Below are 22,414 nucleotides of genomic sequence, written 5' to 3' on the forward strand. Positions count from 1 at the left end.
CTTCCTGATGGTATAACTTTTCTTGCCCCTCTGGAGCCTTCCCCACATCCTTAAAATCTGCTGTACAGATTAAGGACTATCTAAACAAATTTGGCCCCTTGATAGTAGATGAGAAAATTTTGTTGCACAGCTTCTACTTATATACTAAAAGCTGTCATTGCTATAGGTCCTGCATAGAGTTTTAAAAGGAAAAAATATTTAGCTCTGTTAAAGAAATATTGGAGCCGTGAGACAGTTTGGTCCAATAGTTAAACTGTGTGACCATGAGTTCTAGTCCCGCTTTAAGTCTGAAAGCTAGCTGGGTGACTTTGGGCCAATGTCACTCTCTCTCTCAGCCAACAAACCTCAGAGGGTTGTTGTTGTGAGGAAAACAGAAGAATGTTGGAGCATTAGGAATGTTCATTGCCTCAAGTTATTTATAAAAATAATAAAGAAAAATAAATAGGAGTCAAGAATCAGTGTGGAACCCATGGCTCTTCAATGTTATCTTTGATTCCTAAAGTACGCAGCAGAAAGCATAAATGTTATGGGAACAATAGTCCAATAACATCCAAAGGGCTAAAAATGCATCATTCTTATTCTAGATCTTGTCTTTTAAAGAATAAATTACACCATCCAATTAAGCCTCACTTTATTTGTTAACCTAAAACTGAGAACTTGCAAAATAAGTTTAGGGAAATATTATAGATTTGCAGCTTAAATCACTTGTTATGCCTCAACAACACTGGATTTGATCCTGAATTAACAAGGAATAGAGTTCAAAATGTTAAAAAATGAAGCCAGACTTCAATGGAGATAAGATCAAAAATAAGTTGCTCACCGTATAGGTAATAGCTGCCACCATTCCAATAAGGGTCAAAGAACTTATGGAGAAAGAGAGGGCAGCTAAACCATCTGCAAGAAAAAAAACAGAATTGTTTTGCTAAAATGTATACAACCAAAGAGAATGAATTGAATGCAATCCAGTATCACAGGGAACAATGAAGTATCAACAATTGGCAGTGTAAATAATTGTTGAAAGCAGAATAGAATGTCAAATCTCAGTGGTCATTTACCAACTGCTCCCCCACTCCAAATTGTGTTAAAAATTGATGTTGGCATTGATTTAAAACCTTAAATCAAGCAGTGAGGAACTGGTGACCACCCAGACCTTGCCGGACTACAACATCCATCATCCTTGATCTGTGGCTATACTAGGTAGTGCTGAGTTTGAATGCTACAAAACTGGGAAGGTCACTAATCCTCTATTACTCTGTTTGCTTAAGAAATAATGATGTCACTAATAATACTTTTGGCTTAAGCTCCTAAGAGCATTGGCCCACATTCAACACTTCTGTTAATCCTGGAGTGTGTTTGTACTTTTTCCAATAAGATTTCTAAATTTTATCACTCAAATATATTCATTGTTTCTTCATTGGGAGTAGGCTGCTTGGAAGGGCCGTAACAAAGAAAAAATAGGGTACTTTAAATAAAACCTATAACCTGAACGTATCAAGGAGATTAATTAGTCCAGCTCCGTGGTCATTGCATGGTATCTCTAAATACTCCAGCAACTGTCCAGCTTCTCCTTAATAATTCTAGCAGAACAGAATCTCCACTCCATGAGTTATTTTACTACAGATCAGCAGCTCTCCCTGTTAGAATGTTATACGTTCAGCAAGGAAATAAAACTTAGCATTCTTAAATTAGCTCCTTAAAGAAAACTTTAGAGCTCTCCATATTATTTATATTTAAATAAATAAATAAATAAATTTAATTTGTTAGCCGCTCCCTCTCCACAGGGGACTCGGGGCGGCGTACAATAAAATAAAAACACACACAAATATACATATTTGTTCCTCAAAAGACTCAGAATCAACTACCATAAACACAATTTCTCTGCATATAGTAGGAGGTAAATGGTATCTAGGTCTTCAATACTGAAACAACACTTAATGTTATAGTTCTATACTACCCAGATTATTCCCTTATGATTAGCAGTTCATTAATTCACACACATTGAAATGCAAGTTGCCCCAATTCAGTGGAATTTAGAGTAAGAAAATATAAAATTATTCAACTGATTTACAAGAAAAAAAATCTTACGGCTACTTCCAAGTTCTTCAAACAAAAGTTTTATTTTCTCCCACTCTGTTGAGTTTTTCTTGGTAGGAATATCCAGTGGAACAAAAGCTCTGTAACAGGAATAAATGAAACATATAAAATCAATCTGTATGAGTGTTCCAATAATACTGGCATGCTGTAGCAACAGCACTTAAGTAAAAAAAAAAAAAAGCAACAGCTAACTTTTTTGCTTCATATAAGTGCTATTCATTTTCTGATTTTACATATGTTTTTAAAAATTTAATGCAGTACCTCTAGCTTGGGATGAGTCATGTGATTTTTGTGATAAATCAGAATTTCAAAGAAAATAAAGAAAGCAAGAAAGGAAAGCAGGCAAATTAACTGCTCCAAGTGAAGCTTAACTCCTACAGATTTGATGGACTGATTTAGCAATAACACAGAAATGGCTTACCACTGCCACCTTCTGGTATGCTTTTCAACTCTAGCCTATAGATCTCCATGTCTGGACTCTTCTCTTTCAAATGCTGATCAAAACTGACTCTCCTTAGCTTATGAACCTAGATAAGATCAACCAGGCAGCACCATATGCTGAGACAACCAGCCAAATACGGAATGTGCAAGTGCTTTATTTTGGTACAGCATGCCTAACATGAACATATGCTAAATTCAAAAGTACGCAAAAGAGAAATGAACTCACAACTATTAGCTTCTAAAATAACTCTACTCATGTCTTCATTCAACATTTTCTAACGTGTACTGCACTTGTTTCCACAGAAAACTCCAAGGGTCACATAAGAATGCTAGTTGTGGTGGCACAGTGGTTAGAATGCATTTAATGCAGGCTGCTTCTGCTGACTGCCGGCTGCCAGCAGTTTGAGCCTCACCAGGCTCAAGGTTGACTCAGTCTTCCATCCTTCCCAGGTTGATAAAATGGGAATCCAGATTGTTGGGGGCAATATGCTGACTCTGAAAACCACTTAGAGGGCTGTAAAGCACTGTGAAGTGGTGTATGAGTCTAAATGCTATTGCTAAGTGTAATTGCTACTTCTCCATACCTTTTAAGTAACCCAAATGTCGATAAAGCATCAACAGTAAATAAGAGATTTTAATTGTGATGTTCCCATTATACTCACAATCAATTAGTGATTAATCAGTTTCACAAAATGAATCAAATGAGTTATTAGGGAAGAATCATAATAGTGTGCATGTTTATGGAGATTCCAGTCATCCAGGCTAGTTAAAATATTTAAATTAATAAATATATACTATCTAGTTCCATTTTCTTTTTATTTTGATGCTGTTTACACACACACACACAAACTTTCTCCAGTAAGGATGAAAAATAAACCTGGAGTAGTATTGAGATTAAATGAATTTTAACTAATAAAATCATACATTTTACTGCTACTTTTATTATAGTATATCTTGGAATTGTTGACAAGAAATTGGCTTTGACCTGCTCCCTCAAATTTCTGGAGACAACTATCTTTTAAAAAGTAGAAAATGAAAAGTGATATGCTACATTACAATGCAAGCATTTTATGTCAAAGAAATAGGTGTGCATTTGTACCACTTTGGAAAGAAGTATTGTAGCAGCGTCTTCAACATACACACAGCTTTTAATAAAATTAGAGCTTCATTCTATCACATTTTAATAAAAATAAAATAATAAAAATCCAATAATATTGGACTCAAATTAATGTTTACAGCAAAAGGGGAATCTCTTCAACACAATAATATATGATTTCTTGAAAATATGCAGTAATAGTAACAATGCTATACCAATGATTGAGTAGCAGCGTATGCAGGCTTAAGGAGAAGTAAACCATTTTGAGAAGTAACAAACACTTTATGAAAATGACAATAACCCATATATCCATGCTTGTTTCTTTTAAGATTGCATTTTATTTTAAATTAGTAAATTAGCCCCATAAAAATGGTGAATTTCCATCTAGAAATAAAATTCCTGGTACTGTAATTTAAAACAGATTTCCTTTAGGGGAAAGGAGGCAGAAGTAATGTTGAGGAAGAAAGGTTACAAATGGAAAACAACAATAGATTTCTACAACATTCCATTTGGAGGGAATTTAAATAAAAGTTTGATTTAGAAGAAATTTTGTTTAATGTATAATTATAGATGACCAGGCTGAGCCTGAAGGAGGAGTCAAACATGCAATAAATCATCCCTTCACGCCCGCAAAAGATATAATCTAGCCCACCTTGAATGTCTCTCTTATCTCCCGCACATTTCCCTTAACGGTTAGTTGGCCAGGTTGTACATAGCTTAAGTTTGCATAAATCTTTATACTCATTTGAACTGCCTGAATTTCCTTATTTCCTGAGTACTTGAGAATAAACTTAATAAGAATATGCAGACTCTATTTTATAATCATTATCAATATTCTAATGGTTTCACAGCACAGCTCATATGTAACCTTTCTAAATGTTAAAAAAGTAATAGAACAATTTCAAACCTTCAATTTCTAAAAGCTAACTTTTTAATTGCAGAGAGAAATGTTGATCTCTCATCCTTTCCATGAAACTATTGTAGTATACTATTTTAATCAAAATTATTAGTTTCTCATAGAACTCAAATATAAAAAAAAACATTAAATTCATCAAGCAAAAATGTATTACCTTTGAATTTTTATTATCTAAATATCAACTTTCTCAGCTAAAAAGTCAAATAATGAGTGACTGTAAAGATCAAGCTAGCAATAAATATTCATCAAATTCAAGAAACATATTAGCGAGGAGATTGGAGACAGTGACATTTGTGTGGGGCATGCACTGTATTTAATTAATCTGGGCAAAAGATTGCAGCTTTATACAATAATCTTTCAAGTTTTATACATGATTTATTATTTTAGAATCAACAAAAAATATATGCAGATGTTAGGCTGTACAAGAGATAAACTGTCCTGTTTTACATTCTAATCAAGAATGTTACCTACACGTAATTCCTAAATAGTTGGCCAGGGCAAACATCAAAATCTAACGCTCACTTTATGTTACTGGAAAAAAATCATTAGCATGAATACCCAATTCTAATTAATTCACTTTATATCAAGCCATACATTATTCTACTTTGAAGAGTTCCTCAACTCTTTAGGAACAGGCATAACCCTAATACAACAGCTCAGTGAAAACTGAATAAACACCTAAGACAACAATGGATATAAGCAGTGTCAGCTATATTCAAGATGTGGTATATTTCAAAAACTCATGAAAAAAACTGTGAAGCAGGAAAAGTTCTTGAAGAATTCCAAGATTTTCCTTCAATTCTATTTCAAGGACATAGTACTTTTCTCTTCAATTGGAGAACAATATAAAAGTTCAACTGTACCACGCCATCATAACACAACTCCAAGCTTCTCTAAAATGTATTTATTTCCAATTTTTACAGTATTTATTTCCAATTTGAAAATGAGAGGTAAGAATCCATCAACCATCAAAACACCAGGACTGAGAACATACCAATTTTCCACTGTGTTTGCAGTTCTTTTGTAGTCTCAAATAAGAACCATTTAACAACAAATGACCCATTTGTATTTATGTATGTAAGACAGTGTCAATAGGATTGAAGAATTATTACTTGCTGATGCTTATATGAACTAACTAACTAAATGGCAGTTAAATAAACCACACTATTATAATCTATGCATATTTATGTGTGTGTGTATGTGTGGGTGTGGGTGTGTACGTACACATAGTGCTTACCCAATAATTAGAAGAACTGAACAAACCAGAAGGAATCCTAGTGTATACTTGACGGCAGTTTTAACCTGCTGTAAAAATAAAATAAGAAACCAATAAAAAAAAGAAACCAATATGAAGTTAGCTGCTAATTATAATTTTTAAATAATTTCCTTTAATATATAATAGCCAATTTTATACAATGATTATAACATTCCATACCCCATTCAACAGAAAATATCCAATATTCATTAAGCCTGTTTTATTAACTCCATCAAATGCCCCCAATTTTCATCCTGTTATCTCTGTCATTTTCACATTCAAATTAAGCCCTCTTTTAAATCTGAGTTAGGAATCTAAAATATTTTATAAAACTACAGACATCTACAATATATTGATGGATGAGAATTCATTAGTCAATTTCTGACTACTTTCCATTAAAAAAAACACAGACATATTATGAAGTTACTTTTTCCAGAGGACACAGGATATTCTATAATGGATATTTTTGTCCACTAAGTTCTGGAATCATTGCTAGAAAAGTTTTGACATTTTTCCTATAGGAAGAGCTGGCTGCTTTCAGAAAGATAACCAAGGAAGAAGGATCAAAGAACAAATGTTTGAGAAAGATAAGAACAGAACAGAAGAACAAATTATGTATACACGGTGGCCAATATTGATATGGTCTCCCATATATTTTCCCTTTTACTGTTAAAGCTTGGGTAGGTTCTCTGTTGTAGAAAAAGCATGGTAAGCCCACCATGTCTACATAAAAACCTTTCACGGGAAGCCTAATGTCTTTTAGTACATATACCACAGCTATTTCCATGATATGATTCTTCTTATAGGACAACCAGATGGCTTTCTATGGTTTGAATTCAGAAATGGTGAGGGCTCAGCAGCCAATACGTAGAATATGGGAAGAAGGTGAGGTTGTATGTTATCATGCTATTGGGGACCAGCCACCTTATTTGGCCCCATCTGTCAGAGAAGTCTATAAGGAAACTAAAGAGTAGAAAGAAGAAAGGATTATGTTGCTCCCCAAGGGGATTAGCCCACCACACTTGCAGTAGCAAAAGGGATATGCTGCGGACACTGTTGATCAAGGAATCCTTTCTGCCATTGCTCCCACACTCTGGAATATTGTGTCCCTTGTAGTGAGATCTGCCCCGAAGGACCTCAAAACCTGCTCTGCCAACTGGCCTGGGTTCTGATGGTGGCATTTCATACTCAAGGTGGTGAGTACTTTAAGAGATTACTCCAGCTCTACCACATTGTATATCAGTTCCTTCTTTCCTTGTTCATTTTAATGTTAATACTTATCATTTTAATGTTTTATATTGTGGTTTTTACCTTCTTGTAAGCCACCAGTCACCTGATGGCAAAATGGGTGGCATATACATTTAGTAATGGTTGTATGGATGGACAAATGGATGGACTTCTGACCTTTGAAAAGCTAGACAAGTGTTGGGTGTGTACACTGGTTGAAGGTAGAACTAGAAAAGTATTCATCTCTTTGCATAGGAAGAATGTCAGAATTTTTATAGCCCTATCACTTGAGCATGTGAGAAGGATCTGTCCTCTATGGAATGCCATGACCTTTCTATTGGAAAAATGTAAGTTTTCAAAGTAGATGCCTCAATATTTTCATCTACATGGAAAAGCTATTTTATTTCAAGGTCTGTTAAGCCCCATTCTCTGGTTCAGTCTATGCACAATTTTTATTTTAAAATAATGTTTCAATCCACTATATCAGCAGGGAAATTCTAGTTCCCTTTCTTGGATACTGTTGTTAGGTTGGAAAGTAACTTTTAATGCCAGGAATTATTCTCATTTATTTTACAATCACACTAATAAAATGCTTTCAAATCTAATTTCTAAAGAAGAACAAAATCAAACCACAATGTAGTGGCAACAGCTTGTATTTATAAAAAAGAGGAAAATGAATTTTGATAATTGTGATTGTAGACAAATGTTAAGTAGTTCACTATATTATAGTGACAATTTAACTGATCTCAATTTAATAGATTAAAATCTGCTGGGTGTTATCTTTTTTTCCAAATTTTAGGCAAAAGCAAAGCATGTTATTTGAAAAATCAGTCTAGAAAATATGATTCATTGTAATTACTAGGGCAGATTTTCATGTACAAGTGAATTCATTATCCATTTAATGAATATTCAGCTTTAATTAAAATTTCTTCCCTTATTAGTTAAGATTAAGGTTTACTATAAAGTTTGTCTCCAATTCTGCCTTAACAGGCACATTTGCCAAACAGAAAAAAGGAGCAATTATTCCAAGAGGCTATAAGCATCATATAAAGTAATAAAACTATGATGTTAATTCTAGTTATATATAAGTATATGAGTATTTTTAAACATAATGCATTTCACTATGTGATAATGAGGAAACCTGGCCCAAATCCCAACATTTTTACCAATTTTGATCATTAATATCACATTTAGAAGCATTTTATTTTCATGTAATTTTCTGAACAGATTTAAGGAGCCTACAGCTGTGGGCACAAGCCAAAAAAATGTACCTCAGTGATATAGCATATGCTTTGCATAGAGAAAGAATCAGATAATCCTGACATTACAGTTAAAAGGATAAATAAAAGCAAAAGCCCTAGTATGATTCTACACCCCCCTTTCCTCCCAAAGAGCTATTGCTTGTCAAAGCAGATTATACTGAACTAAACAGAGCTATATGATGTATCTCTCTGTGCCCCCATAAGGATAATTCAGAGGGGGACAGACCCATAGGTTAAACCCAGCTTCAGTCTATGTAAGAGAACATTATTTCCTTTCACCACGATATAATTTTTAATGTTTCAACTACCACTGGAGCAAGGAAATCAAACTCTTTATTCACCCTGCATATCCAACCAAGCAATTGACAGCAGTATAATCATCTTACCAAACATGTATTGTCATCATCTTCATCTTTTTCTTCATAGTAGAAGTAGACAAATGGGATCCATAAAAATACACAGAATAATATGACGGAGTAAAGGGCTAGAATGAAAGAATGAGACAACAGGGACATTCTGAAACAAAATAATTCACAAAATGAGTACTTTAAATTCATGTTTACTACAATGTAGGAAAGTAGGAGTACCAAGCAAAGTAGAATCCTGTTGAAGAAGGTCTCTCTAGCTTCAATGTACAAACTACTAAAATAATGCACCTTTGTACTATGTCATTAATATATGGAAGCTTTGCAAATTGTCCAAAGAACAAAGACTTCTTCTATAAAGTACAGGAATAGAAACACTTTCATAAGTACAGATAGTCTTCCATTTACAACCGTAATTGAGTTTGGAATGTTGCTAATTTTAAAGATGAAAGGTCAAATGAGAGGGTCAAAGAATGTTGCTCCTACAAAGACAAGAGGGTCAAACTATTTCTCAACGCACAAAACGGCAAGACAAGAAACAATGGATGGAAACTAACCAAGGAGAGAAGCAACCTAGAACTAAGGAGAAAAGTCCTAATGGTTAGAGCAATCAACCAATGGAATAGTTTGATTTCAGAAGTTGTGGGTGCTCAATCAGTGGAGGCTTTCAAAAAGAGACTGGACAAACATTTACCTGAAATGGTAAAGGGACTCCTACTTGAGAAGGTGGTTGGACTAGAAGACCTCCAAGGTCTCTTTCAACTTTCTATATTCTAGACTCAATATAATTTTTAATGGGTTTCATTATTAGCCTGTATTTTTTAAGACTTGAATTTATACCTGCTAGTTTTAGTGTTTTTTATATATGAGTTGTCAGGAAGTCTTGGATTCAGATGGGATGCAAATGTCATAATAAATAAATCATTTAACAAAAATATTTGTAAGTGAAAAAAAATCTCTATATAATTACACAGCAGTTCATGAGTACATCCAGAGATGGAACAAAGCATGTATTCATCTACAATCTTTTTGGTTTATCTGTTAAAGATTCTTTAAAATTGATACTTTTTTCATATAAAGCACTCTGTCAACTTGTCTTGATAAAATGAGATTTAATTAATTAGATTCAGCTGTCACTCAAAGATATTATTTAACTAGCAGAATATTTTTATATAATTTTGTTAAGCCTTTGAAGGCTCATAAAGAATACATACAAATCTTGGTTCATATGCAAAGTTGTTTATTTTAATTACAATTTGTTCAATAAGTCACAATAGATGGATTCACAGTTAAAAGTAAAATCTTAATTATGATTAACAAACTATGATGGTTGAATTTATATAAATAAGTAAGCCGGAAATAAACAAGCTATATTGTGGTTTGAATAAGGTGCAAGTCAAGTCTGAATATATATGGAACTTAGGTAGTGAAATTTTCTCCAACCCCTCAATTAAATGTTCAGAAAAAAATAAGCTGTTTAGGAAATCTTCCCACTTGTTTTAATTAGAATTCACTAAAAAAAATTCTCTCATGCTTACCACAGACTCTTCATGACTTTCATACTAGTGCTCAAATTTAATTCCAACTCCATTACATTTCCCCTGTCACAACCTTACTGAATTCTGAATTCTTTATCTGGATTTAGACAAATTATTATGAAATTTTATGAAAGGCATCGCCCTTTCTTCTTAATAAAGTGAGTACCAATAAATAAATTGCTGACTATAGTAAAAATATAAACCTAAGCTATAAAACATGGTCTCCCATTCTACAATCACACACTGAAGTTTTGGAAGCTCTGCCATCCAAAATCTCCACTAAAGCTAAAAATGGGTGGTCAAAATATTCATTTTAGAATAAGCAGCAGACATTTTTCAGACAGGTTAATGTTGAAAGTGTCTACCACTTTTTCCACATATTCTTTGAACTCCAGCAGAGTTAATAGCCTGATAGTCCATAAAGAATCCTTGCCTTAGAAAAAGGAGAGCCCATTTTCAGAAGGACTTATTTTAAATGAAAATCAAATTGTGCAGTTTGCAAGTTGCTCTAACTCTAGATTTCCCAACTGCAGAAAATAGTTAAAATATTTTTTTCTCAAGATTAACAATATCAAAGATTCTTCATCAGCTGGGAAAGAACCCCTTTTCACTGCTGCCATCTAGTCTCAGATCAGAAGAAACTTGCACTATATGTCCAATCAAACACATTCAGCTTTGGAGAAGATGAACAACACATTTTTAAACATACAATCACAGCTACACTTACAAATGACTTGCCAACGTTTTCAGATATGTAAAGCAAGTCACAGAAAACCATAAACTAAAGATGAAGCAAATAATATAAAAGCTGACAATATATCAATATAGAGAAAATAGTGAGAGAATAATCTTCAGAATAATCTAAACATTAAGACACTTTGTTTGGAGATTGCAGAAGCACAGGAAGAAACTGCTCACAGTAATCTAACTGCAGTAAACTGTAACAGAAATTGCTTGATGCATTGGATTTTCTTAAAACCATAAAATGAAGCCCAAGTTAATCCAATCATTAGCTCTGATTAACATTTGGCTGTGCTATTACCTATTTTGATACCTGTTTATTAAATCATGATTCAGTTCAACATAGAACAAGTAACGGAGATGTATCTTATTAATCTGATTTATGGTACTTAGAACAACAAAAATCAGGAACATTTTGTGTACAGTTAAATCATTACCATCTGGAGACTGGTTTATGCAACAGCACCAAACCTATACCCAATCAAACTTCCATGGTTTTATATACTGCACTAAATATATTTTTTCCAAAACAGAAAATATTTATAAATTTTATGAGTGGTTTCAGCTACTTAATATGCATTTCTTCTTTCATAATTTCAAAATTCTAATGTCATTCAAAATCCCAATGATTCATGACAGACAAAGAGCCAGTTTAGTGTAGCAGTGTCAGCACTAAGTTAAAAATCAGGAGAACCTGAGTTCTAGTCAGGCTTAAGACACAAAGCCAACTGGATGACCTTGGGCCAGTCACACTCTCTCAGCGGTAAGAATAAGGCAAAGGCAAACTTCCCTATCAAGAAAATTGCAGGAATTTGTCCAGGCAGTCCCTAGGAGTCAAGAATGACTAGAAGGCTTGCACTTAAATAGATATTACTGTGAAAACAAAGGAGGACATTTACTTTTGAAATATGTTGTTTCTTATTAAATACAAGATTCCATCATGTCTTCCTTAGTTCTTAATGAAGATTTACCAAGTTCCCATGCAGGAAAGAACTTGTTACACAACTACCTCAGAAACTACCATACCTACACCTTTATACTGTGTCTATTACCAAGGCAGTTGACAAACCTTTATCCTCCCTTTACTGACATGTTTTATGTGTCAAAAACAAAACATAACATTTTCTTCAGTAAGACAGGAAATTATTTATCAAGTATAACAGTTTATCAACTTCCTAGTCTGCAGTCTTGGAATTGTGGAATTTCTTGGTAGTATCTTGTCTAAGTACTGGTTAAGTCAGACCTTGCTTAGGTTTCTGTAATCACTCTGTTAGCTGACTGTCTTTGGGCCAGTGACTGTCAGCCCAACTCACCTCACAGGATTCTTGTGGGGAAAATAGGAGGAGGAAAGTGTGTTGGATATGTTTGCCAGCTTGAGTTATTTGTAAAAATAATAAAGGCGGGAAATAAGTACTCCTGGGTTGGGTCAGATAAAGCAATGAATGGCTGTTGTCCTAACATGTTGACATGGGGCCTAACATGTTAACATGTCCTAACATGTTGACAAGGAGGTATTCCATGGTGGAGGTAGTTAGTGGACTAGGAAGAAGATCCCTCCTTCACCCTATTGTATTCATGTTTCTAACTTATTTAATCTTCGTTCTTTTAATATTTTATATTGTCATATTTTAAATATTTTGTACTTTTGCTTTTATGATGATATAAGTGGCACAGAGTCACCTGACACTGAGTGGGCAACATAAATTTAACGAAAAATAAAAATGCTTTTATGTACATATGATATGCTATCATGGAAAACTGAACACTTTGTCAAACAGATGTGACTTCCTATATAAATGATTTCATAGGGATGCAGATTTTTTTTTTTAAAAAGTTGAAAGATTAACAAAAGTTTGGAATTCTCTAAGAACATATGAAAAAAAAAAGGACGGGGAAGGCAAAACAAGTGATTGTCACAGAATCCTAGGACATCATCCTAAGTGTTAAAACTAGTATAAAACTTAATTGTATAAACCAATGAAAGAAATAATCATGAGATCAGTTAAGAAATATTGTGGACTATGGCACCACAGAAATATTATGTAATAAATCTAACTAGATTCTGGAAATTGCTAACCTTTTCATCCTTACTCTAAATTTATGGGAAAAAAATCAGTATAGAGGAATATTTGCAATACTTACTATAATATGCATATAATACGGTGTCTTCAATTTGTCTTGTAACATTGGCATCAGCCCAGTCCTACAAATGTTCACAGAAGAAGAAAATACTGTCAGAGTTCGTAAACAGCTATTTTTATGTACAGTTAATTTTTTTAAAAAAATCAATCTCTACAACTGTGAAAACATATAGTCTAATTATACATAACTAATCACCTTTACAAATAATATTGAAGCCGATTTAAAAGTAATATTCAAGAATTCTTCATATAAAGAAATCTATAACATGGTAGTAAAAATGGGGCGTTCGTTCTTACCTGATATGCCCCTTCTCTGGGCAGGTGGAGACAGCGGTCATGCATGGGTTAACTCAGTCTTTAACCAATAGAACTGAGTCTACCAAAGTGATGTCATTGCCTCTGAGGAGCATGCTCCTGCTTTTCTTGACGAAGGAGATAAGTAGACTGCTGTGCGGTGAACAATCGCTTTACGTCCTGTGACTTCACAACATACTCCCAGATCTCCCTTGCAAAGTAGGCCAGGACCCCAAAGGGTGGGGATGACCTCTGTCTCCACCTGCCCAGAGAAAGGGCGTATCAGGTAAGAACCAACACCTCATTCTCCAAAGTTGGTGGAGACAGCGGTCATGCATGGGACGTACCAAAGCTGGCGTGTCCCCGGGAGGACTGGCCTAGGAGCTGGAAGAAGAAAGAACTTGTTGAAGGACTCACCGTCCGAAGGCCGCATCCGATCCACCTTATAATGTCGTATAAATGAATTAGTAGTATACCAGGTAGCCGCCTTGGAGATCTCTTCCAGCCGCGCCCATGCCGCTGACGTAGCCGCGCTGTGCGTGAATTAGCCATAATGTTGGATGGAGGCGTGAGATGATACGTAATGTGAGTCTGTGCAATGGCAGACCTCATCCATTGGCCAATCATGGATGGAGAAGCTTTCAGCCCTTTGTTGGTAGGGTGGAAAGATACGAAGAGGGCTGTCTTGGCGATGTAGATCTTAAGAGCACGCCTGATGTCTAGTTTGTGTCATTTGCGCTCCAGACTGTGAGATGGAGCAGGACAGAAATTTGGAAGAGAGAGATCCAGAGAGTGATGAAATGCCGAATTCACTTTTGGAACAAAGGTAGGGTCGATGCAAAGGACCACACGGTCTGGGTGGAACACACACAAGTCAGCCCGGATGGAAAGAGCCGCCAGTTCTGAAACCCTCCGTGCAGATGTTATGGCCACCAGAAAGTAAGTTTTAAGCGTGAGGTGATGCAAGAAGGCCGACCTGAGAGGTTCGAAGGGCGGATCAGTGAGAAAGTCAAGGACTTTGGTCAGACCCCAGGAGGGAAATCGGTGTATGACAGGAGGACAGAGATTAAAAAACCCCTTAAGGAATCTACGGACTTGAGGGTGCAAGGAGAAGAATTCGTCCCAGTGAAGTGAGTGAACAGAGGAAAGAGCCAACACCTGCCACCGTAAGGTGTTCGGGGAGAGTCCCTTATCAAGCCCCTGTTGCAAGAATTCTAATAGTTGGGAAACCAAAGCTTTCAGAGGGTCCTCCTCTCGAGGCAGGCACCAAGCCACAAAGGTCTGCCATGTAGATTCGTAGATTCTATTAGTGGCTGGGCGGCGGGAAGCCTGAATAGTTTGGATTACAGTCTCGGAAAGGCCGCCCTCAAGACTGCCCGCTCAGCCTCCAACCGGTTAGGTAGAGCCAGTGCAGGTTGGGATGGTGAATGGAGCCCTGATGAAGGAGGGACGGTATCATTGTGAGAAGCCACTGAGGTTCCACGGAAAGATTGACCAGGTCTGCGTACCATGGTCGACGCGGCCAATGGGGAGCGATTACAATGAGCTCGGCCTCCTCCTCTATCATTTTCCGAATCACTCTCTGTATCAGGGGGAAGGGAGGGAACGCGTACAGGAGACTGCGAGACCACCTGCACCATAGAGCGTCCGTCCCTTCTGTGCCTGGTGTTGTGTAGCGAGACAGGTACCCGGGCAGCTGTTGGATGCCATTGCGAAGAGATCCAGAGTCGGAGTCCCGTAGCTGGATGATAGCTGGTGGAAAATGCGACGATTCAGGCTCCACTCTGCCGGATCAATCGTTGTGCGGCTCAACCAGTCTGCCCTGGTGTTGTCGAACTCCGAGATGTGTTCAGCATGGAGAGAGAGAAGGTTGGCTTCTGCCCAGGTTCCTAGGCGAAAGGCAGATTCCATGAGAGATACCGCTCTCGTCCCCCCTTGGCGGTTGACATGCGCCTTGGCCGTAGTGTTGTCTGTCCGAATTAGTACATGTGTGGTTTGAAGAGAGGTTTGGAAATGAAGGAGGGCCAGATGGATGGCCCTCAATTCTAGCCAATTCATACTGTGGGATAGGTCAGAATTGGACCAGAGACCCTGAGCTACCTGATCCTCCAGGTGAGCTCCCCAACCTGTCAAACTCACGTCCATCGTAACTACAAGACGCAGAGGTTCCCTGAAGAGGGAGCCCTGAGCTATGGCCGGGGAGATCCACCAGTCCAGAGATTGTAGAACCTCTGTAATCAAGCTGACCTTCACTAGGGAACAGTTGCTGTTAGTCTTCTGGAATGGCAGAAGAAACCACTGAAGGCAGCGGCTGTGAAGCCGTGCCCAAGGGACAATGTAGAAGCAGGAGACCATCTTCCCCAGCAGTTGAGACAGCTGGAGAAGAGGGACCTGCTGTCTCCTTCGCACCTCCTTGGCTAAATCCCTGAGACTGATCTGGCGGTCCTGAGACAGGAAGACCTTCCCCTGAGAGGAATCGATGAGGGCTCCCAAGTGCACCAGGTGAGAGGTGGGAATGAAGTGACTCTTATCCCAATTGATGGAGAAACCCACCTCCTGCAGCACTTGTAGGGTGTCCTGGAGATCCCGGAGGGCCTGGTTGCATGACCTGGACAACAAAAGGATGTCATCCAGGTAACAAAAGATCTGGATGGGCCTGGCCCAGAGGTTGGCTGCTACGACTGACAGAAGTTTCGTGAAAACCCTCGAGGCCGACGACAGCCCGAAGGGAAGGGCCCGATATTGGAAATGGTGACCCGCATGGACAAAGCGGAGGAACTGTCTGTGTCGCCTGTGAATGGGCACGTGAAGGTAAACCTCCGTGAGGTCCACTGATGTTAGGAGATCATGTCTGTGCACACTCTCCAGAATTGATAGGAGAGAGTGCATTTTGAATCTCCTATATCTGATGAATTGATTTAAAAATTTGAGATTGAGGATTGCTCTCCAGCCCCTTGAAGACTTTGGCATGATAAAAAGACAAGAATAAAACCCCCATCCCACCTGGCCTGGAGGCACAGGTTGAATGGCCCGAATCTGGAGCAGATGATGAATGGCCTGCTCTACTAGGAGCCTTCTTTGAGGGTCCCTGGAGATCGGGCACGTGACAAAGTGGTTCGGAGGGCTGGAGTGCAAGTCCAGGAGAAGGCCAAATCTGATTGTGGACCTGACCCACGCGACCCAACGATCCGCGAAGGCAGCCAGAAGCCCCATTGGGAGATCCTCCAGGCAGTCACTTCTGCCTCTTAAAGGAACAATTGGAATTGTCCCTGAAAGGCTTTCTGGACTGGAATCTCTGGTTGTTGCTGCCTGATCTATTAGAGGAGGAGGGGCCCTGTCTAGGAGGGGCTTGTCATTGCGGACGGGAGTTGGGGACACCCCCGTCCTGGCTACGAAAGGGCTGCCTGCTATAAAAGGACTGGTTCCGACCTTCCTGCTTTTTTGTGGTTGGTTGTAGAACCTTCCACTTATCCTTGGATTCTACCAGTAGAGGCTCTAATGGAGGACCCAAAAGAAGGGAGGAAGAATAGGGAGAGAAGGCAAGCCTCCACTTGGCACGTGCTTCTGCCTGCCAGAGTTTCAGCCAAAGGAGCCTGCGGGTGGAGATGGAGGATGAAATAGCTTTGGACACAAAACGGGCTGCGTCCAAGGAGGCATCTGCTGTGTATTCTAGGACCACTTTAATTTTGTTAATGTCCCTGCAAGCCCTAGAATCTCGGTCTGGAAAGCGAGCTTGAAGTTTTCTCAGCCATAAAAGAGCGGATAGACTAAAAAAAGAAGCTGAGGCCTGGTGACCTTGGCGAGGTCAGGAGCGACATTATACAGGCACTTGTCAGAGGTATTGGGGAGGGGACCTGTACCTGGTGATGCCCATTTATTCTGGACAAAGTCTATGAAGAATCTGGGCGAGGGAATCACCTCCTTTTCTACCGTAGGCTGGATGAAAAGAGGATCAGTGGTATCATTCTTGTCTACCTCCGTACCCTGAGCCGTCTTGAGAGAAGGAATGCCTGCGATCTTTTTGGCCTTAAAAAGGAGAGATTGAAAGACAGCAGGTTTAAATAAACCGACAAAAGGAGGTAGGTCAGGAAGAAGACCCTCCTCTTCCGAGACATCTGACTCTCTTGCAGGGCATTCCTCTTCCCCGAAAACCGACGGTTGACCGGAAGTGCTGGGTAGCTCGTGTGAAGAAGAAGCCGAAAGATCACCATCCCTGCGCCTGGAGCTAGAGGAAGAAGCAGACCTGCAAGAAGTAGAACGGTTAGAAGACCTGTGTTTAAGACCAGCCACTATGCCCTGTTCGATGGCCTCAAGAGATCATATCAGCCATGCCCGATGAGTAAGAACAGCGGCGGCGGGGAGGGGGAAAAATATCTTCCTGGTAGAGGGGATCCTCATCAGAGGTAATGCTCTTGCCACAATCCGAATCATCCCCACTGTTGGCCAAATCGTCTGTACCCCTGGCATCCTCGGGCTGAAGAATGGAAGCCGCAGGGGAGAGGTCATCCTCCGAATCCGAAGATAAGTCAGGAGGAGGACTGGTGTGAACAGGCCTCTGGGCCTGGAATATGTGAGATTCAGTGTGCTTGGTCTTGGCCCTGGCCTTCTTTGTAGGGACCTGAGAGGCCCTGTCATCCTCCCACGGGGATGGATTATCTATGCCCCCCTGATTAGGCCTGGGGTTCCTGGAAGGGGGCTCAGTGGGGGTATCTTCAGGAGCAGGCCTGCGCCTGTGGGCCCCAGATGAAGGGGGTTCGGTGGTGGGAGCAGGGGCCAAGGAGATTGAAGGCAGTTGAGGCTCAGGATTAGGAGAGGAGGCCATAGCCTGTACTCACAGCTCTTGAAGAAACTTAAAATGGCCACCAGATGATTTTCGCGCCCAAACAAGATGGCCACTGAGGCTACAGAGCCTATGGGCCGGCACCATGAGGTAGCCGAGGCCGTGAAGTGTGCGTGGGCGTCTGACACCTTGTGGCAAGTCTCAGAGCCAAGGGCGAAGCCGCAGTGGTCCAGCGCAGCAGGAGCGCAGAGAAACGGTGGCAAGGTGTGGCAGCAGCGGCAGCACTTCCCAGTGGTGGCGGCGGCTCTTCGTGGCTTTTGGAGGCTCCCTGCGGCGTCCGACGGCTTGTGGCAGTGGCGGCGGTCAGTGGCGCTGGAGGCAAGGAAGAGCCAGGGGAAGGCAGCAGAGGGGGCAGCGCTAAGCAGAGCCTCCAACGGCTATTGCAAAACTGTGCTGTTAGCCAGGGAGCCTCAGAAGCCCGTAGGCAAATTCGGAGGCAAAAGCCTTGGCAATGTCTCTCCAGCCACCCAGGGGCTATTGAGAGTCCTGCCTCCAAAGTCCAGTAAGAGCTTATTCTCTGTTTCCAATTTAGATGAAATTTAGTTCTTTGAGTAAAAGCCAACTAAATCCAATTAGAATAGTCTATTATTAAATACTAGTTAAGGAGAAAGAGATTAGCACAGCCAGTTCCAATCAAACTGAGTCTAAAAAAGCAGGAGCATGCTCCTCAGAGGCGATGACATCACTTTGGTAGACTCAGTTCTATTGGTTACTGACTGAGTTACCCCATGCATGACCGCTGTCTCCACCAACTTTGGAGAATTAGCATGCATTGGATGACAGTGAACTAAGAATCAACAATAATTCTTCAAAAAATATTATTAAGATGCATTAATTAAGTTGAAAGCAAAGAACATGTTAAAAATGTTTTAATCACCCAGGCATTTTCCAATAAATATTTATTCTATTTGACTATTTATAGCCACTATTTCATATAGGTAGATATATTAATATATCTTAATGAAAAATTACAAAATAGGTAGATGATGTATTTTAATGTTGTAGGGTGTTTTCTTTATTTTATTAAATGTAGGTGCTTCCTAGTTCCAAACAACACTGGGCATTTATAATTAAAAGAAAAAAACCCTTTAAAACAGAGCAAAAAAACCAACAGCTATGCACATCTGGAAGCTATACAACATAACAAAAAAATTGACAGAAACTAAACACTCACCCTAGTACCAGGCCCTCAGAGAACTCCAATCTCTTGAACCCTATCCAAAACTAAAGACGAAAAGCCCCCAGATCTAGGCAGTCAAATATCCCAGTTACTTGTTAAGACAGAATCTGAACATGTTACTTCTCATCCAGATCTAAAAACCTTTGAGACATTTAGTCATAACACTGACAGCTTCATCAATTAAAACACACAAAAATAAATAGGGTACAGATGTATAAAATTATAGAATACAAACACTTAAAATAAAAAAATAATCTAACTTGAATAAAAGATATTTCTGTAATAACCATGAATTTTTAGAATTATGCTTCTATATAAAAAATCTGCCCCATCCTTATGTTATTGTGATTACCGTATTTTTCGCCCTATAAGACGCACTTTTTTACTCCAAAAAAGAGGGTGAAAATCTGGGTGCGTCTTATAGGCCAAATGTAGCCACCTGGGCAGTGGTGGGTTTCTGCGGTTGGTCAATGAACCCGGAAGCTCCGCCCCTGTCACTCACTCGCAAGTCCTTGGTGTTTTTTTGCATCGGGGCTTGCTGCAAGAGAGAGGGAGCAAAGACCTTTTCTCTCTCTCCAACGTTCTTTCTTTCTCTTTCTATCTTTGTCTCTCTCTCTCCCTTCCTTCCTTTCTCTCTTACTCTTTCTTTCTCACTCTCCCCCCCCCCTCACATACACATACGTACCTTCCAGTTGGCAAAAAATTCTGTTTTGCCAGCTGGGAGGCTGGCAAAGAAGCCTCGTTTTCCCTGCCGCCCATGGCACTTCACTTGCTGCAACTCGGACAATGGGGAGGTGGGAGTAGCGCTGTCCGGGTTGCAGCAAGAAGAAGGATCGGCTGCGGGAGTCCAGCAGAGCAGCGTGCGGAGCCGCGCGGAGCCCCGGGGAGACGGGCTCTGCGCGCTGCTCTGCCGGGCTGCCGATCATCCGCTGACCCCTAAAGAAGAAGGATCGGCTGTGGGAATCCGGCAGAGCAGCGTGCGGAGCCGCGCGGAGCCCCGGGGAGACGGGCTCTGCGCGCTGCTCTGCTGGTCTGCCGATCATCCGCTGACCCCTAAAGAAGAAGGATCGGCTGCGGGAGTCTGGCAGAGCAGCGCGCGGAGCCCGTCTCCCCGGGGCTCCGCGCGGCTCCGCACGCTGCTCTGCCGGACTCCCGCAGCCGATCCTTCTTCTTGCTGCAACCCGGACAGCGCTACGCCCACCTGCCCATTGTCCGAGTTGCAGCAAGTGAAGTGCCACGGGCGGCAGGGAAAACGAAGCTTCTTTGCCAGCCTCCCAGCTGGCAAAACAGAATTTTTTGCCAACTGGAAGGTACGTATGTGTGTGTGAGAGGGGGGGGAGAGTGAGAAAGAAAGAGTAAGAGAGAAAGGAAGGAAGGGAGAGAGAGAGACAAAGATAGAAAGAGAAAGAAAGAACGTTGGAGAGAGAGAGAGACACAAGAAAGGAAGGAAGGAAAGAAAGGAAGAAAGGAAGGAAGGAAAGAAAGAGGGAGAGAGAGACACAAGAAAGAAAGGAAGAAGGAAGGAAGGAAGAAAAAGAAAGAAAGAAAGAAAGAAAAAGGAAGAGAACTTATGATCACAATTGAGCCCAAAGTTTTGGTTGCTAAGCAAGAGCATTGTTAAATGAGTTTCATTCATGAGTTTTTACAATCTCCTTTCCAGCAGCATTCACTCAAACCAGATGCATATGAGGGGGTTAGAGACCACCAGATGAAATATGGGGGTTAGAGAGCACCAGATGAGATATGAGGGGTTATGAGACCACTAGATGAAATATGGCTGGATAAGAGAGCACTAGATGAAATATAAGTGGGGAGGGGAAATGAAGAACATATTGGTAATATTGACAGTTCTTTCATTTCTGGATTTCTTGCTGTTTCTTGCTCTGACTGTTAATGAGAGTAAAGATAGTTCTTAATATGTTACATGGTTGACATAAAATTGTTCTTAAACTGCTGTTAACTTTATACAGTTGATATAAAATATTTTACTATAGTATTTGGTTCATAATCTTTTTTGTCTAGATTTTCCTCCTTTAAAATTGGGTGCGTCTTGTATTCCGGAGCGTCCTATAGGGCGAAAAATACGGTAATCACTACGGAATCACAGAACGTCTTGGATTTTCTTGTATTTTAGAAAGCCTGCAGATAGCAGGTTCTGACATATAGCCCTAAATCTGAAGAACAGATCACATTTGGAAAAAAGTTCAAATGTTACTTTCATTTATACTGACAATGTTAAGAGTCCAAATTCTGATACTTTCTATTGCAGCAAATAGAAGTCCCAAGTGACTTGAATACATCCACAAGGCTCTGTGAAATATTCAGGAAAACTGACAGCCTTTTAACTTCTGTGGGAGTTAAAAACCTAGATGAGAATTTCCTGCAATACAGTATCATTCTGAAGGAAATTCTGTACTGCCCTTATTCACAGCCAGTGCAAATCACATCAACTTGATGAGCAAAAGCAAGAATTTGCATTGCAGACTACAGGCAGCAGCATCTCAATACTTTTTAGAAAAGACTGCAAGAGCTCGCTTGTTATCTCTACATAACATTTCTCTCCCTAAAGAAGATGTCTTAATATCTTTTTAAAAAAAATATTTTTAAAAACTTTCAATAAATCTTACGAAAGCATCGAAAGTTATAATGCCCTAAAAGGGAATTGTTATTGATTTAAAGCAGCGATGGCGAACCTTTTTTGCTCGCGTGCCATAAGTGGGGGGAGCGCAGAGGGGTCGTGTGCAGGCGTGCCGCACCCATAATGCAATGCGCGACCCCCCCAGTGCACATGCGCGCACTGCAGGTGCAACCCCCCATTTTTGCATGCTTTTTTCGCCCTCCACAGGCTCCAGAGGCTTTATAGGAGCACGGGGAGGGCGAAAACAGCCTCCCCCGCCCCCCCGGAAGCCCTCTGGAGGCTTCAGGGACCTTCAGGAGGCTACCCTGAAGCCTTCAGAGGGCTCAAAACGACCTTCCGAGCAAAGCGGAAGTCACTTCCGGTTTGCTTGGGGGCTCGTTTTAAGT

The 22,414-nt window shown here is 39.9% G+C and overlaps 1 protein-coding gene across 1 annotated transcript in view; it reads right to left on the reverse strand.

Annotated features, from left to right (window-relative positions):
- LMBRD1 (LMBR1 domain containing 1) overlaps window positions 1–22,414 on the reverse strand; it is a 68,381-nt gene that overhangs the window by 38,537 nt on the left and 7,430 nt on the right. Inside the window, exons 3-7 of the mRNA XM_081943337.1 lie at window positions 13,078–13,138; window positions 8,678–8,775; window positions 5,785–5,852; window positions 2,086–2,174; window positions 821–894 (exon numbers count right to left, since the gene is read on the reverse strand). Of these exons, the coding sequence (XP_081799463.1) occupies window positions 821–894; window positions 2,086–2,174; window positions 5,785–5,852; window positions 8,678–8,775; window positions 13,078–13,138 (390 nt within the window). The remainder of the gene's footprint in view (window positions 1–820; window positions 895–2,085; window positions 2,175–5,784; window positions 5,853–8,677; window positions 8,776–13,077; window positions 13,139–22,414) is intronic.

The sequence above is a fragment of the Natrix helvetica genome, assembly GCF_964273705.1.
Source record: "Natrix helvetica genome assembly, chromosome: 2".
In the NCBI taxonomy this organism is placed as follows: domain Eukaryota; kingdom Metazoa; phylum Chordata; class Lepidosauria; order Squamata; family Natricidae; genus Natrix; species Natrix helvetica.